Source organism: Vulpes vulpes, chromosome 12 (assembly GCF_048418805.1).
Source record: "Vulpes vulpes isolate BD-2025 chromosome 12, VulVul3, whole genome shotgun sequence".
In the NCBI taxonomy this organism is placed as follows: domain Eukaryota; kingdom Metazoa; phylum Chordata; class Mammalia; order Carnivora; family Canidae; genus Vulpes; species Vulpes vulpes.
The window spans coordinates 134,933,328-134,945,740 of record NC_132791.1 but is presented as its reverse complement, the minus strand read 5'-3'; the positions used below and the strand labels follow the sequence as shown (position 1 = coordinate 134,945,740).

The 12,413-nt window shown below is 54.3% G+C and overlaps 1 protein-coding gene across 2 annotated transcripts in view; it reads left to right on the top strand.

Moving 5' to 3' along the window:
* Positions 1 to 6,174, top strand: part of PIK3R5 (phosphoinositide-3-kinase regulatory subunit 5) — a 67,945-nt gene extending 61,771 nt beyond the window's left edge. The window contains exons 10-19 of one of the 2 annotated variants that reach the window (XM_072730339.1): positions 279 to 1,002; positions 1,111 to 1,273; positions 1,560 to 1,667; positions 2,125 to 2,250; positions 2,384 to 2,477; positions 2,588 to 2,664; positions 3,317 to 3,410; positions 3,720 to 3,802; positions 4,133 to 4,245; positions 4,354 to 6,174. In XM_072730339.1, the coding sequence (XP_072586440.1) occupies positions 279 to 1,002; positions 1,111 to 1,273; positions 1,560 to 1,667; positions 2,125 to 2,250; positions 2,384 to 2,477; positions 2,588 to 2,664; positions 3,317 to 3,410; positions 3,720 to 3,802; positions 4,133 to 4,245; positions 4,354 to 4,501 (1,730 nt within the window). In that variant the 3' untranslated portion in view covers positions 4,502 to 6,174. Of the gene's footprint in view, positions 1 to 278; positions 1,003 to 1,110; positions 1,274 to 1,559; positions 1,668 to 2,121; positions 2,251 to 2,383; positions 2,478 to 2,587; positions 2,665 to 3,316; positions 3,411 to 3,719; positions 3,803 to 4,132; positions 4,246 to 4,353 lie in introns of both variants that reach the window. The other variant, XM_072730338.1, reaches the window with a different exon arrangement.
* The last annotated feature ends 6,239 nt before the right edge of the window (positions 6,175 to 12,413 follow it).

Sequence of the window (12,413 nt, the reverse complement as noted above, 5' to 3'; positions counted from 1 at the left end):
GGTTTCAAGGACCCAGACACCCAGGGGCACCTGGTGTCTGAAAGAAAGAAAGAATTCTTTCTTTTTTTTTTTTCTTTTGAATTCAATCACTCAGTGATTGAGTGTCTGCCTTCGGCCCAGGGCGTGATCCTGGGATCAAGTCCCATATCCAGTTTCCCGCAGGGAGCCTGCTTCTCCCTCTGCCTATGTCTCTGCCTCTCTCCCTGTGTCTCTCATGAATAAATAAAATCTTAAAAAAAAAAAAAATCCAGATTATGTCTCCCGTTGCTTCCCTGTAGACATCCTGCAGGAAATCCTGCTCAAGGAACAGGAGCTGCTCCAGCCAGGGATCCTGGGGCACGATGAGCAGGAGGAGGAGGAGGAGGAGGAAGAGGAGGAGGAGGACTTGGAAACGGATGGGCACTGTGCCCAGAGGGATTCGGTGCTCTCCACCGGCTCGGCGGTCTTCCATGACTCAACCCTGTCCCTCAGCTCACCCCAGGCTTCAGGCCCCGCCCTCTCCCGCCAGCTGCTGACCTCGTTCGTCTCGGGCCTGTCGGATGGCGTGGACAGCGGCTACATGGAGGACAGCGAGGAGAGCTCCTCCGAGTGGCCCGCGAGCCCTGGCAGCCAGGAGCGCTGGGGCCACCGCAGGCCGGGGCAGAAGTTCAACAGGATCTATAAACTCTTCAAGAGCACCAGCCAGCTGGTGCTGCGGAGGGACTCCCGGGGCCCCGAGGGGGGCGCGGACACAGCCCTGCCCCTGCGGCGGGCGGGGAGCCTCTGCAGCCCCCTGGACGGCCTGGGAATGCCCCCCGCGCGGGCCCAGCGCTCCCGCTCGCTGCCCCAGCCCAAGCTCAGCACCCAGCTGCCCAGCTGGCTCCTGGCCCCCGCCTCGCGCCACCAGCGCCGCCGCCCCTTCCTGAGCGGGGACGAGGACCCCAAGGCGTCCACGCTGCGCGTTGTGGTCTTCGGCTCTGATCGCATCTCGGGGAAGGTGGCTCGGGCATACAGCAAGCTGCGGTAAGAGCCGGACTGGGGGGCAGGGAGGGGTGACGCCCAGCCTTGGGTGGCAGGTTGTGGGCTGATGGGGACCACAGCACTCTCTTGTCCTCGCCCTCTTCTTACCAGGCGGCTGGAGAACAATCGCCCACTCCTCACACGGTTCTTCAAGCTTCAATTTTTCTACGTACCCATGAAGCGAAGCCATGGGACTGGCTCCAGCACCTGCCCTGCTCCTGCAAGCCAGGCGCCCCCGCTCCCCACGGACTCCCCAAAGCACCCTAGCCCTGCGGTATGTCCCCAGCCCTGGACCAAATGTAGTGGGAGTGGGTTCAGACACCCCAAGGGGGCCAGTGAGAAGTTGCCAAGAGCAGTCTGTGTCTGTGGGGTGCCTTCCCCTGCTTGAGCCCCGCTCCCAGGAGAGCCCCTGCCCTGTACTTGGGGGTGGCAGTGTGCCATGTGATACCACCTAGAAGTTGGCAGGCATCTCTCAGGGTGGGGAGGAGATGCATGGGGTTGGGGCTGCAGATGCTGTCGGGGGCCCCGGGGACTAGAATGACTCTTGTCCCTTGGCCCAGGAGCTGGAGAGCACCAATGATATCTCCCACTACCTCGGCATGCTCGACCCCTGGTATGAGCGCAACGTACTAGGCCTCATGCACCTGCCCCCTGAAGTCCTGTGCCAAGTAAGCGGCCCCTGCAGGGCAGGGAGGTGGGGGGCACAGGCTGCAGTCACAGAGCATTCTCTGAAGACCCTGGTTTTGGGGAATCCAGCTTGAGGCCTCCATGAAGGAGCAGGGAGGGCGGGTGAGAAGCAAGACTGAGTCCAAATTGAGGGCAGTGATTAGGACGGTCCTGAGTGTTCAGTCCCCTCCCTGTCCTCACTTCCTGGCTTTGTCCAGCTCGTCCAGGGCCCTCCCCAGTGGGCCGGGTGTCAGGTGAGGGCGCTGCAGAGATTGGGCTACAGGGCCTCCTCTGACCATTCTGTGTCCTGCTTTCACCCCTTCCCTGGCTGTGTCTGCCTCCGTCTCCCTCTTCTCTGGGTGGGTGTGCGTGTGCACACCTGTCTCTTCACATCGTTTCCCTTGCTCGCTCGGTGGCCACCTGTCCCTCTGACTCAGCTCTGCCTCCCGCCCTTAGCAGTCTCTGAAGGCCGAGTCCCGGCCCCTGGAGGGCTCCTCTGCCCAGCTGCCCATCCTGGCGGACATGCTGCTCTACTACTGCCGCTTCGCTGCCCGGCCGGTGCTGCTGCAGGTCTATCAGACGGAGGTGAGGACCCCCACCGCACCCCAGCCCACCCCCCTGCTTTGGGCAGCACCTCCAGCAGCGCTCCCCAGACCCCCGCAGCCAGCAGCCTCATGCTACAGAAGCCCCCACTGATGCCAGCTCTTGCCCTCTGCAGCTGACTTTCATCACCGGGGAGAAGATGACAGAGATCTTCATCCACTCCCTGGAGCTGGGTCACTCTGCTGCCACACGTGCCATCAAGGCTTCGGGTGCGCGCTGCCTGAGCCCAGGGGAGATGGGGCCTTGGGGGGGGAGGCTCTAGGGTCCGGGAGGGGGGGCCGGCAATGACAGGGAGTGAAGGTCTGTCTGTGTGGTACAGGTCCTGGCAGCAAGCGTCTGGGCATCGATGGGGACCGCGAGGCTGTCCCTCTAACACTACAGATTATTTACAGCAAGGTGAGGCTGGCGCTGGGATGCGTGTCTGTCCGGGGCCTGCTCCTGACCCTTCCTCACCCAGAGTCGGCCCCCCATGTATGGCAGCAGGCCCCCTGGACAGAGGGGAGAGAGTGGACATCCTTCTTCCCCCTCAACCTCCAAAGCATCCCTTCAACCCCAGTGTTCTCTCCCCCTCACCTGGGTGTGCTCAGCAGCTCCCACATGGAGTAAGGGCCTGGCTGCAGGGCTGAGGGTGAGTGGGACAAGGGCGAGGTTCCCAGAGGCAGAGTGAGGGGGAGCCCAGGGTCCGCTGGGCTGCTGTGCCTGGCTGGGTGCCTGGGACGTGGGACCCGTGTCAGAAGTGGGCAGAAGAGGGTTTATGAGGCGAGGGTGGGAGGGGTGCCCACAATCACAGCAGAGGGCTCAGTGCCCCTGTGGCCTGCTAACCGTGGGCCAGGCCAGGGACCTAACATGCTCCCTGGAGTCATCAAGGTCCCTATGGGGGTCTGGAGGTTGGAGGGCTCTTGGAGCAGAAGCTAGCAGATGCTGCTGAACGGGTGAGAGCTTCCCTGGGGAGTGCTGCCTGCTGCAGCTCCCTGTTACCCGCCCGCCTGCCCTCGGGTCTGGGGCCCCCCTCCCTGGCTGAGAGGGTCTGGCTCAGCTGCATTTTCAGGGAGCCATCAGTGGACGAAGCCGCTGGAGTAACATGGAGAAGGTGTGCACATCCATCACCCTGAACAAAGCCTGCCGGAAGCAGGAGGAGCTAGGTGAGGGGTGGGGGGGGGGGCAGGGGCAGGGCGTGGGTGGGCGATAGGGGAGTGGGGCGCAGGTAGGGTGAGCGGGGAGGGGCGAGGGCGCAGGTGAGTGATGGGCAGGCAGCTGGGGGGGGTGCAGGTGGGCATTGGGGTAGGGCGCAGGGGGGCAGCACAGAAGGGTGGGGGAGCAGGGGCGGTGGGGTGTAGGTGGGGGAGCAGGGGCACAAGGGCACAGGGGGCGATCGGGGGTGGTGGGGTGCAGGGGGGGGTGCCCACGGGGAGGGGCCCTGCCCCCAAGCTGAGCCCCCCCCTGCACCTCAGACTCCAGCACCGAGGCTCTGACGCTAAATCTGACCGAAGTGGTGAAAAGACAGAACCCTAAGTCCAAGAAGGGCTTCAACCAGGTAAGGACGCCCCTCTTCCTGCAGCCAGGGCTTTGGGAGACCCTGGCACGTGTGCGTGTACAGGGTGGGGAGGGGAGGCAGCAGAGGTGCGGTGTGGGGGTGCACACCTGCGGGTGCGGTGGCCTCCAGGGAGGAAGGCAGGCCCGGGGGCGGGGGGGGGTTGTATCTGTGTACAAAGGCGCTGGAGGGAACCCTGGGTGTCAGGGACCCGGAGCCTCACCACGGGGCCTTCTCCTGGGGGCACTTGTGTCTTCCAGACTCAGGGAGGGTGGAGGCCAGGGGGTGCGGGGGAGGCGGGTATCGGGGCTGACCACAGGGCCTTGCTTCCAGATTAGCACGTCCCAGATCAAAGTGGACAAGGTGCAGATCATCGGCTCCAACGGCTGCCCCTTTGCCGTGTGCCTGGACCAGGATGAGAGGAAGATCCTGCAGAGTGTGGTCCGGTAGGAAGGGGGGCCCAGGGAGGGGGCCCGCTTCTGCGCCACCCCCTAGAACCCTGGATGGAGCTGCAGGATTGGGGGGACCTGCCCTCACTCCTGCCTGCCCCACAGGTGTGAGGTCTCACCCTGCTACAAGCCAGAGAAGAGCAGCCTCCACCCCCAACCCCAGAGGTCCCCAGACCTGCCCGCCCAGGAGGCGCCCGACCTCTGCTCCCTCCTCTGCCTGCCCATCATGACCTTCAGCGGAGCTCTGCCCTAAGGGGGCCCTCACCAGCAGCCAGGGCAGGAAGCCCTGCGCAGGCAGCCTCCTCGGAGCCCCAACCCACGTGGTGGCCACTAGGGTCCCGCTCCCTGTGGAGAACTGGACGGCCCTCTGTTGGATCAGGTCCTGCTGTGGGCCCTGCAGCGGACAGCGGCCTGGAGGTTTCTGGGCCCTTGGGGCTGTTTAGGAAAGACGCAGGCATTAGGGAGACAGCGGCTGACACCACACGGCCCCTCAGATTACTCACAGTAGACAAGAGAGGGATGGATGAGCTGACTTCCCAAGGCCTTGACCACTGGCGTGGTCTAGGATCCTTTCTAGAAAGATCTGAGGCTCTGGTGCTCTGGTGGTTTAGGCTCCTCTTCCAACCCTTGGCCAGGACACCCCTTACTTTGTCGAAGTCTTCAGGTACCCTTTGTATCTGGGGTTCGGGTGGTAGAATCAAAAATGGGAATTTCTTCCCAGACCTTCAGTACCTTCCGTCTCTCTCTCTCTCTCTTTCTCTCTCTCTCTCTTTTTCTCACAAGTTCTCTGGATCCTTTGAAAAATAGCACTAATATTTTACCTGTCTACGGTCAGGACCCAGAACACATTCTCTCCGGAGACCTTTTCTGGATCTGACAGCTTTGGGAGACAGGACAGGCATAGATTCAACAGCAGCTCGGTTACCTTCTAGCTAAACAGCCAGAAGGAAGTGATTTGGCTTCTCTGAGCCTCTACTTCCTCAGTGCTAAGACCTTGAGGGGTTGAAATTGTCTCCAAAGCACCTGGCCCAGTGGCTGGCTGGTAGCTGGAGCTCGCTCGGTACAGATCAGTGGCCTTGCCCTTCTGCGCCGACTCCCCCTGCCTGGCGCTGGGACACTCTCACCGTCTCTCCGATGCTCTTTATTCATCCTTGAGGCAGGACCAAGACTAAGAGGGGCAAGGAGTGGTCAGTTTTACTCTTTGAAGGAGGAATGGCCTTGGTGAGGGTAAGAGGGGGGTTGGCACAGGTGCCCCCAGCCCTCACCGACTTCTCAATCCAGGTTGGGCCCCATCACACCTGACGTTGGTGCACATTGCATATGGAATCTCCCAGCCCACAAGTCCATTGGCATCATTCTGGTGCCTGGGTGAGATCCCAGAGGGGTGGGTTGAGAACCTGGCCTCCAGGGGCTTCATGCCTGGCTGGGAGACATGGGTGACAGGATGTGAGAGCCAAAAATGTAAAGCTGCCAGGTTGGAGTGGTTGGGGAGCTGGAAGCAAATGAGGGATAGGGTAATATCGGGGAGGGCAGGGCTGAGGACCAGGATGTGGGCAGTCGTTACAGGTGGAGAAAGAAGCCATGGAAAAAGATGACTATAACTGGCCCAGAGCCCCTCCTTCCACTCCTCCTGCTTCACTTGGCTCCAAAGGTTCTGTGCTTGCAGGAGCCCCTGAAACCCTAGCCCAGAGTACTCACTACTGGAGAGGAGCAAACGGAGCCAGCTCCTACCCTGTGTCGCTGTTCCTCCCCGGTCCTTGCCATCTGCACTTGCTCCAGACTCCAGAGAGGAGTGGTCTGCCAGATACATTCCATGGTTTTCTTGTTGCGTGAGAAGGTCGTGCTACTACATGATAAACAAGATATCCAAGAATAAACAAAAAAAAATTTAATATTATTTTGAAATAAAACTTTATTAGTCTTGTATCTCTTGACCTACGGTTATTTTGCTACCTGACAATTAACTGCTAGTTAATTCCAGCTGCTTAAGTTCCCATAAACCGCTTCCCACGCAGCAGCAAACAGGTTCTTGGGGGACTATTCTGTTTATCTCTTTGTGATTTTCCCCTCTATAGAAAATTTATTTGTGCTAGAATGTTCTCTGATGCTGTTCCACACAAGTCTCATGTTGCTGAGAGGAAGGGAAGCGAGCTCATTGCTGGCACTCTGGATGTGGGGATGTTCTTAGACTTCGCTCACAGGGAGAAGAGCAGGTGAAGGTAGAAAGGATGTTGGAACACACCTGTGACTTGGGAGGAGCAGGTCAGCATTGGGCTGCCAGCCTAACTCCCAGGGATAGAGGGGGGGGGGGGACCATGAGATGCTCTAGCTTATCACCAGCTAGTGACTAAAACATGCCTAACACCCGGGGGATGGAAACTGTGGTCCCTTACTCTTGCTCATGCACCTACAGGACATCCCGGGATCACTCTATCCAGGTGGGGCTCAGAGCAGCTTGGCTCCAAGCTGCAGGTTGGGCTCAGGTCTACCCTGGGGGTCTCACAGGCACTTTGGGTCAGCATGCTAGCACAAGAGGGGTAAGCAGAGATGTGGGATGCCTCCCAGGGCCAGGGCCTGGGCCTGGAACTGGCACGGTGTCTCCTCTGCCTAAAATCCATTGGCCCAAATGGATGCAGCATATCAATCCATAGATTCAATAAACTTAGTAAATCTCACACAGGATAAAAACAAAATCACAAAAGAAAAAAAAAAATCACATGAGAAGAGGATTTCACTTCTGCTCTTCTTCCCCAAATCCCATAGCCCCAGTCTGATCATGAGGAAGATACCAGACAAACCCAGACTGTGGGACATTCTACAGGATAACCTGACTAGCACTCCGCCAGAAAAATCAGTGTCATGAAAAAAAAGGAAGGACTGAGAAACTCTCATTGTAAGACTCCTGGGGGAGAAAAAGGTAATGAGAAAATCCTAAAGACAGCCAAAAGAAACATATACTTTATCTTCCAAGGATCAACAATTAAATTGAGAGCTCCCTTCTCAACAGAAACATTGGAAGCCAGAAAACAAATGACATCTTTAACGTGCTGGAAAAAATTCAATCTAGAATTGTCCAATGATTTTTTTTAATATGCTGTTCACAAGAGACACACCTTTGCTATAAGAACACAAAGTCTGAAAACAAAAGGATCAAAAGAGTAACACCCTGACCCAAAGAGTAACAAACCTGACCCAAAAAGCTGGTGTTATTACACTAATATCAGATAAAGATTTTAGGGCAACAAGCATTTTTTTAAAAGGACATTTTATAGTGAAAGCGAATGAAGGGGAAGGGAGAAAAAATGAGTGGGAAATATCAGAAAGGGAGACAGAACATGAGAGACTCCTAACTCTGGGAAACGAACTAGGGGTGGTGGAAGGGGAGGTGGGCGGGGGGTGGGGGTGCCCGGGTGACGGGCACTGAGGGGGGCACTTGATGGGATGAGCACTGGGTGTTATTCTATATGTTGGCAAATTGAACACCAATAAAAAATAAATTTATTAAAAAAATAAAAGGACATTTTATAAAGATCAAAGAGTCAATCCAACATAAACCTATCACAATCATAAACCTGTATGCATGCAATAACATAACTTTAAACTATAGAGCAAAAATTGATAGATTTAATGTCTCCATAACCATAATGAAGGACTTTATTACACCTGTCTCAGTATCTGAGAGACAAATAGACAAAAAAAATAATAGAGATATAGAGGATCTTGACAACAGTTAATGCATTTGATCTCATTGAAATAGAACACTGCCCAGCCGCAGGATTCACATTGTCTCAAGTACAACTGGAATATCAAATTTCAAATGATTGACATCGAAGGGAGTATATTCATCTCAAAAATATAGAAGAAAGGTCTAAATCCTAAAGAAGGGAAGAAAAAAGTGTAAGCAGAAATCTATGAACTAGAAAACCGATGTACTAGTGGATAAGGCCCTAATGAACAGATTATTAATATCATGCTTGAAAAAAAAGACATCTCTATAGATCCTACATACACTAAAAATACAATGAAAGGATAATTGTAAATTCACCGATAAATTTGGCAATTTGGATAAGTTGGAGAAGCTTCTGAGAAACACAATTTGTGAAGGAAATGGATTTCCTGGATAGGCAAATATATATTCAAACTGGAGACTATTCTTTTCTTAACTAGACAGACAGTGGTTCTTTTTGCTGCCTCCATAATTATGCATATTTTAGGATATTATAGAGTTGGAACCATACAGTAACTAGCCTTTTCGGATTGGCTCATCCACTTAGCAATATGTATTTATGTTTCGTTTTCAGGGCTCCACAGCTCATTTCCTTTTGTTGCTAAATAATATTCTAATTTATTGGTGTGCCCTGATTGCTTCTTTGCTCACCGACTGAGGACATCTTCGTTGACACCAGTTTCTGGAAATTACGAATAAAGCTGGTCTAAACATTCATGTGCTGGTTTTTGTGTGGACATATGTTTTCAGCTTGTTTGAGTAAATACTAAGGAGCACAATTGTCCCATAATATGGTATGAGTATATTTAGTTAAAAAAAAAAAAAGCCAAGCTCTTCCGAAGTGGTTGTGTACTTTTTCATTCTCATCAAATGAATGAGAATCCTTGTGGCTTCACATCCTCATCAGCTTTTGGTGGTGTCATGGTTTGGGATTTTATCCATTCTAATGAGTGTGTAGTGATGATGTCTTATTGCTGTTTTAATTTGCAATTTCCTCATGACTGTGGTGTTTAGCATCTCTTCATGGGTTTGTCATGTGATTATCTTCTTTGATGAGGTATCTCTTCAGATCTTTTGCCCACTCTTTTTTTTAATTTGGATTGTTTGTCTTCTTATTATTGAGTTTTAAGAGTTCTTTGTATGTTCTGGATGCCAGTCTTCTGTCAGATACGTGTCTGACAAATATTTTCTCCCAATCTGTGGCTTGTCTTTTCATCCTCTTAACGGTGATGCCTTTCTCAGACCAAATGGTCTCACTTTTAATGATGCCCAATTTATCAATTAGTTCTCTTCTAACAGCTTGGTGTTTCCTCTGGGGTCCTGAACTCCCTGGTTGGTCATCATCCTCAGACCTTTCCCTGAGCTGCCTGACATCCAAGGCCTGACTCCAGGGGACCAGCTCTCCCACAACCCCTGGGGCAGGGAACACCTACATCCCCTTCAGTCTGCTCAAAGCCGAGATGTTTCCAGCCCCTCCACAGAGATGTGTGTGGACCCACCTGCCTGGTGGCTGCCCAAGGCTTCAGATTCCCCTCCCCCTCTGTCTCCTACCCCCTGCCTCCTCCAGCACTGGGATTCAACACTATGGCTCTAGGGATTATGGGTGGGGCCTTCTCCCTCCTTTACCATCTCTGAATCCCTCTATTTCCCCAACCCTACCAGTACAACCAGGGTAAAAGAAGCCGGCCATCCTGGAAGACGCTGTCCTCCTCATCCCTCTGGGGGAACAGGCAGGCAGGTGGCAGACTGCCCTTACCTGTGCCACTTTATTTCTCTCTGTTCCTTGTAGCAGGTGCACCTGTGTCCCGGCTCAGACCACAGTCCCCGTGTCTTGGTCTGCTCAGGCTGCCATAACAAATGCCATAGAGTGGACAGCTTAAACCACAGACATTTATTCCTCACGATCTGGAGGCTGGCACACCCAGGATCACGGTGCCGGCAGATTCTGTGTCTGGTGACATCCCACTTCCTGGTTTGCAGATGGCCACCTTCTCACTGGGGCTTCACATGGTGCGTCTCTTCCTCTTCTTAGGACACTGGGGGCTCCACCCTCATGACGTCATCTAAGCCGTGTCACCTTCCCGAAGTGCCAACCTCTGAATTACCATCACCTTGGGGGGGGGGGTCAACATATGAATTTGGGCTGGACTCAGACACTCGGTCCATAACACCCCAGCAACTCTGAGTGTGTCGTCCCGGGAAAAGCGGCATGGCCACCCCAGGTGCATGTGCCTCTCCACACCGGGTGAGTGAGAAGAAACAGAGCCCAGTCAGGAGATCTCAGAAATCTAGGGCTGGAAGGCTGAGGCTCCTAGTCGTCGCAGCCTGACCAGGAAATCTCCTCTGAACGTCAAACTAGGACAAAACGAGAGCTTAGCCAACACCTGATAGCACCGACTGTACACCTGCCAAGTGCTGCCCATGTGCTCTATATACTTGCTGTCATCAGGCTTATGCCTCCCAACAGAAACAGGCCGAGAAGCTAAGGAACTTGCCCAAGGTCACAGAGACAGCAGAAAGGAGAAGCCGGTCCCAGAGTCCCTGCTCTTAACCACTGAGCTCTGCTGCTCCCTTGAGCCACTCACATCAGAGTTGTAGAAATTGAAGCTCAGCAAAGCAGAGTTTGCACAGCTCTCCGGGAGGGTAGGCTTCATGGCCATGGAATCCTGGAGGAGCTCTGCCAGCTTTAAAATGGAAGCTGAGGTCTTGGCACATCCCCCAGGGATGGGGGTGGAGGAGCAGACAGGGAAGCTGAGGTCTGGATGGGTTGGCAGGGCTCCAGGCAAGCCTGTGCCTTCCACCGCAGCCAGGAAGGAGGCGCTCTATGAATGGCCAGCCCAAGGAGCTGGCCTGAGGGGGTCCCTGGAGACCTCTGAAGAGGGGAAAGTGGCAGGGGAGGGAGGGAACGGAGCAGTGGCTTCCCACTCCTAGAACAGAGGCCTCTATGCAAAACCAGGCTCAGGTCTTGAGGCCAAAACCAGAACCAGGTGCTCCAAGCCCTGAGTGACAGAGGAGGAAACCAAGACCCAGACAAGAGGAGGGACCTGTGCAAAGGCCCTAGTCAACCCCAGCCTTCTTGACCTCCCAGCCTTCTCACCTGGCCAGCCAGTCCCTATTCCTAGTGGGAATGTATTTGTGAGAACACACAGTGACTGTGATAGATCTCTTCTAGACAAGAGGCTCCAGGCCCCTCCATGTTCCAGGGGGAGCACACAGACCCACTCCCCAGCTTGCCTCCTCCAGCCCCCTCCCCTGGCCTGAGAACAGGGGGGGCTTTGGAGACCAGGCCCTGCCCCCAGGGCTCTCTCTGCCCTCCCCCACCACCCGCAGAGGAGCCTGGGAGGGGCAACAGGTGTACCTGCAAAGAGAATCCTGGGGAGAGAAATTTTCTTCCCAGACTTGAAGGCCAGCTTGTAACGAGAGGGAGTGGGCTGGTTTTCTCCGCACCTTGATCCACGTCAGCATGGCGCCGAGGCGAGAAAATCAAGACTTTCCATTTAAGAAATTGATCCTTACGTCCTGATTGAGCATGATCTCCAAGTAAACAAAGCAAGGGGAAGGTCAGTTGGTATAATCACCCCAGACCAGCAACAGCGATGGTTATCACTGGGTGGAGAGGAAAAAGATACTGGGAAGGAGGGGTGGGGGATGGGAGCTCTTTTCCGTTCTGTATGCTCCTGTAATGTGAGACTGGCTTTTTGTAATGAAAACGTGTTTATGGGCAGCCGGGGTGGCTCAGCGGTTTAGCGCCGCCTTCAGCTGGGGGCCTGATCCTGGAGGCCTGGGATCGAGTCTCACGTTGGGCTCCCTGCATGGAGCCTGCTTCTCCCTCTGCCTGTGTCTCTGCCTCTCTCTCTCTCTGTCTCTCATGAATAAATAAATAAAATCTTTAAAAAAAAAATGTATTTGTGAATTTCTTCGGTCATTTTTTTAACACTAAAATTAAAAAAAAAACCATGATATTAAAACCAAAACTCCCTCTTTTCCTCAAAAATAAGAGGACTCGCAGAAAGAATGAGTGGGTGGGCGTAGAAGACAAATCTGCTTCCTAAAACTATCCCCCCACCAGTCCGAGCTCTGCATGCACGCACACCCTGTAGGACAGCATGGCCAGAGATTAAGGATGGAAATTTCCTGACCCGTGTATTCTTCCTCACTGTCCACACCCACAGCAGACACTACTACTAGCTGCTAACAAGTTCCCAGGCGATACCGATGCTGGTGATTCAGGGCCCCCACCTGGTGGATCTCTATGCTAGAGCATGATGTTACCCAGGGAACAAGGGCCGTGGCTCTGAGGGCTGGATGGAATTCACTAGAAGCAGAGGCGTGTGTCAGGTGGGTACCTGAGTCTTCCTGGAGTGGGGATGGGAGTCGAGGAGTATGGGCCAGGCTTCTGGCTGACTGGGTCCTCGGGTCCTCCCTGGGAAGCCAAGAG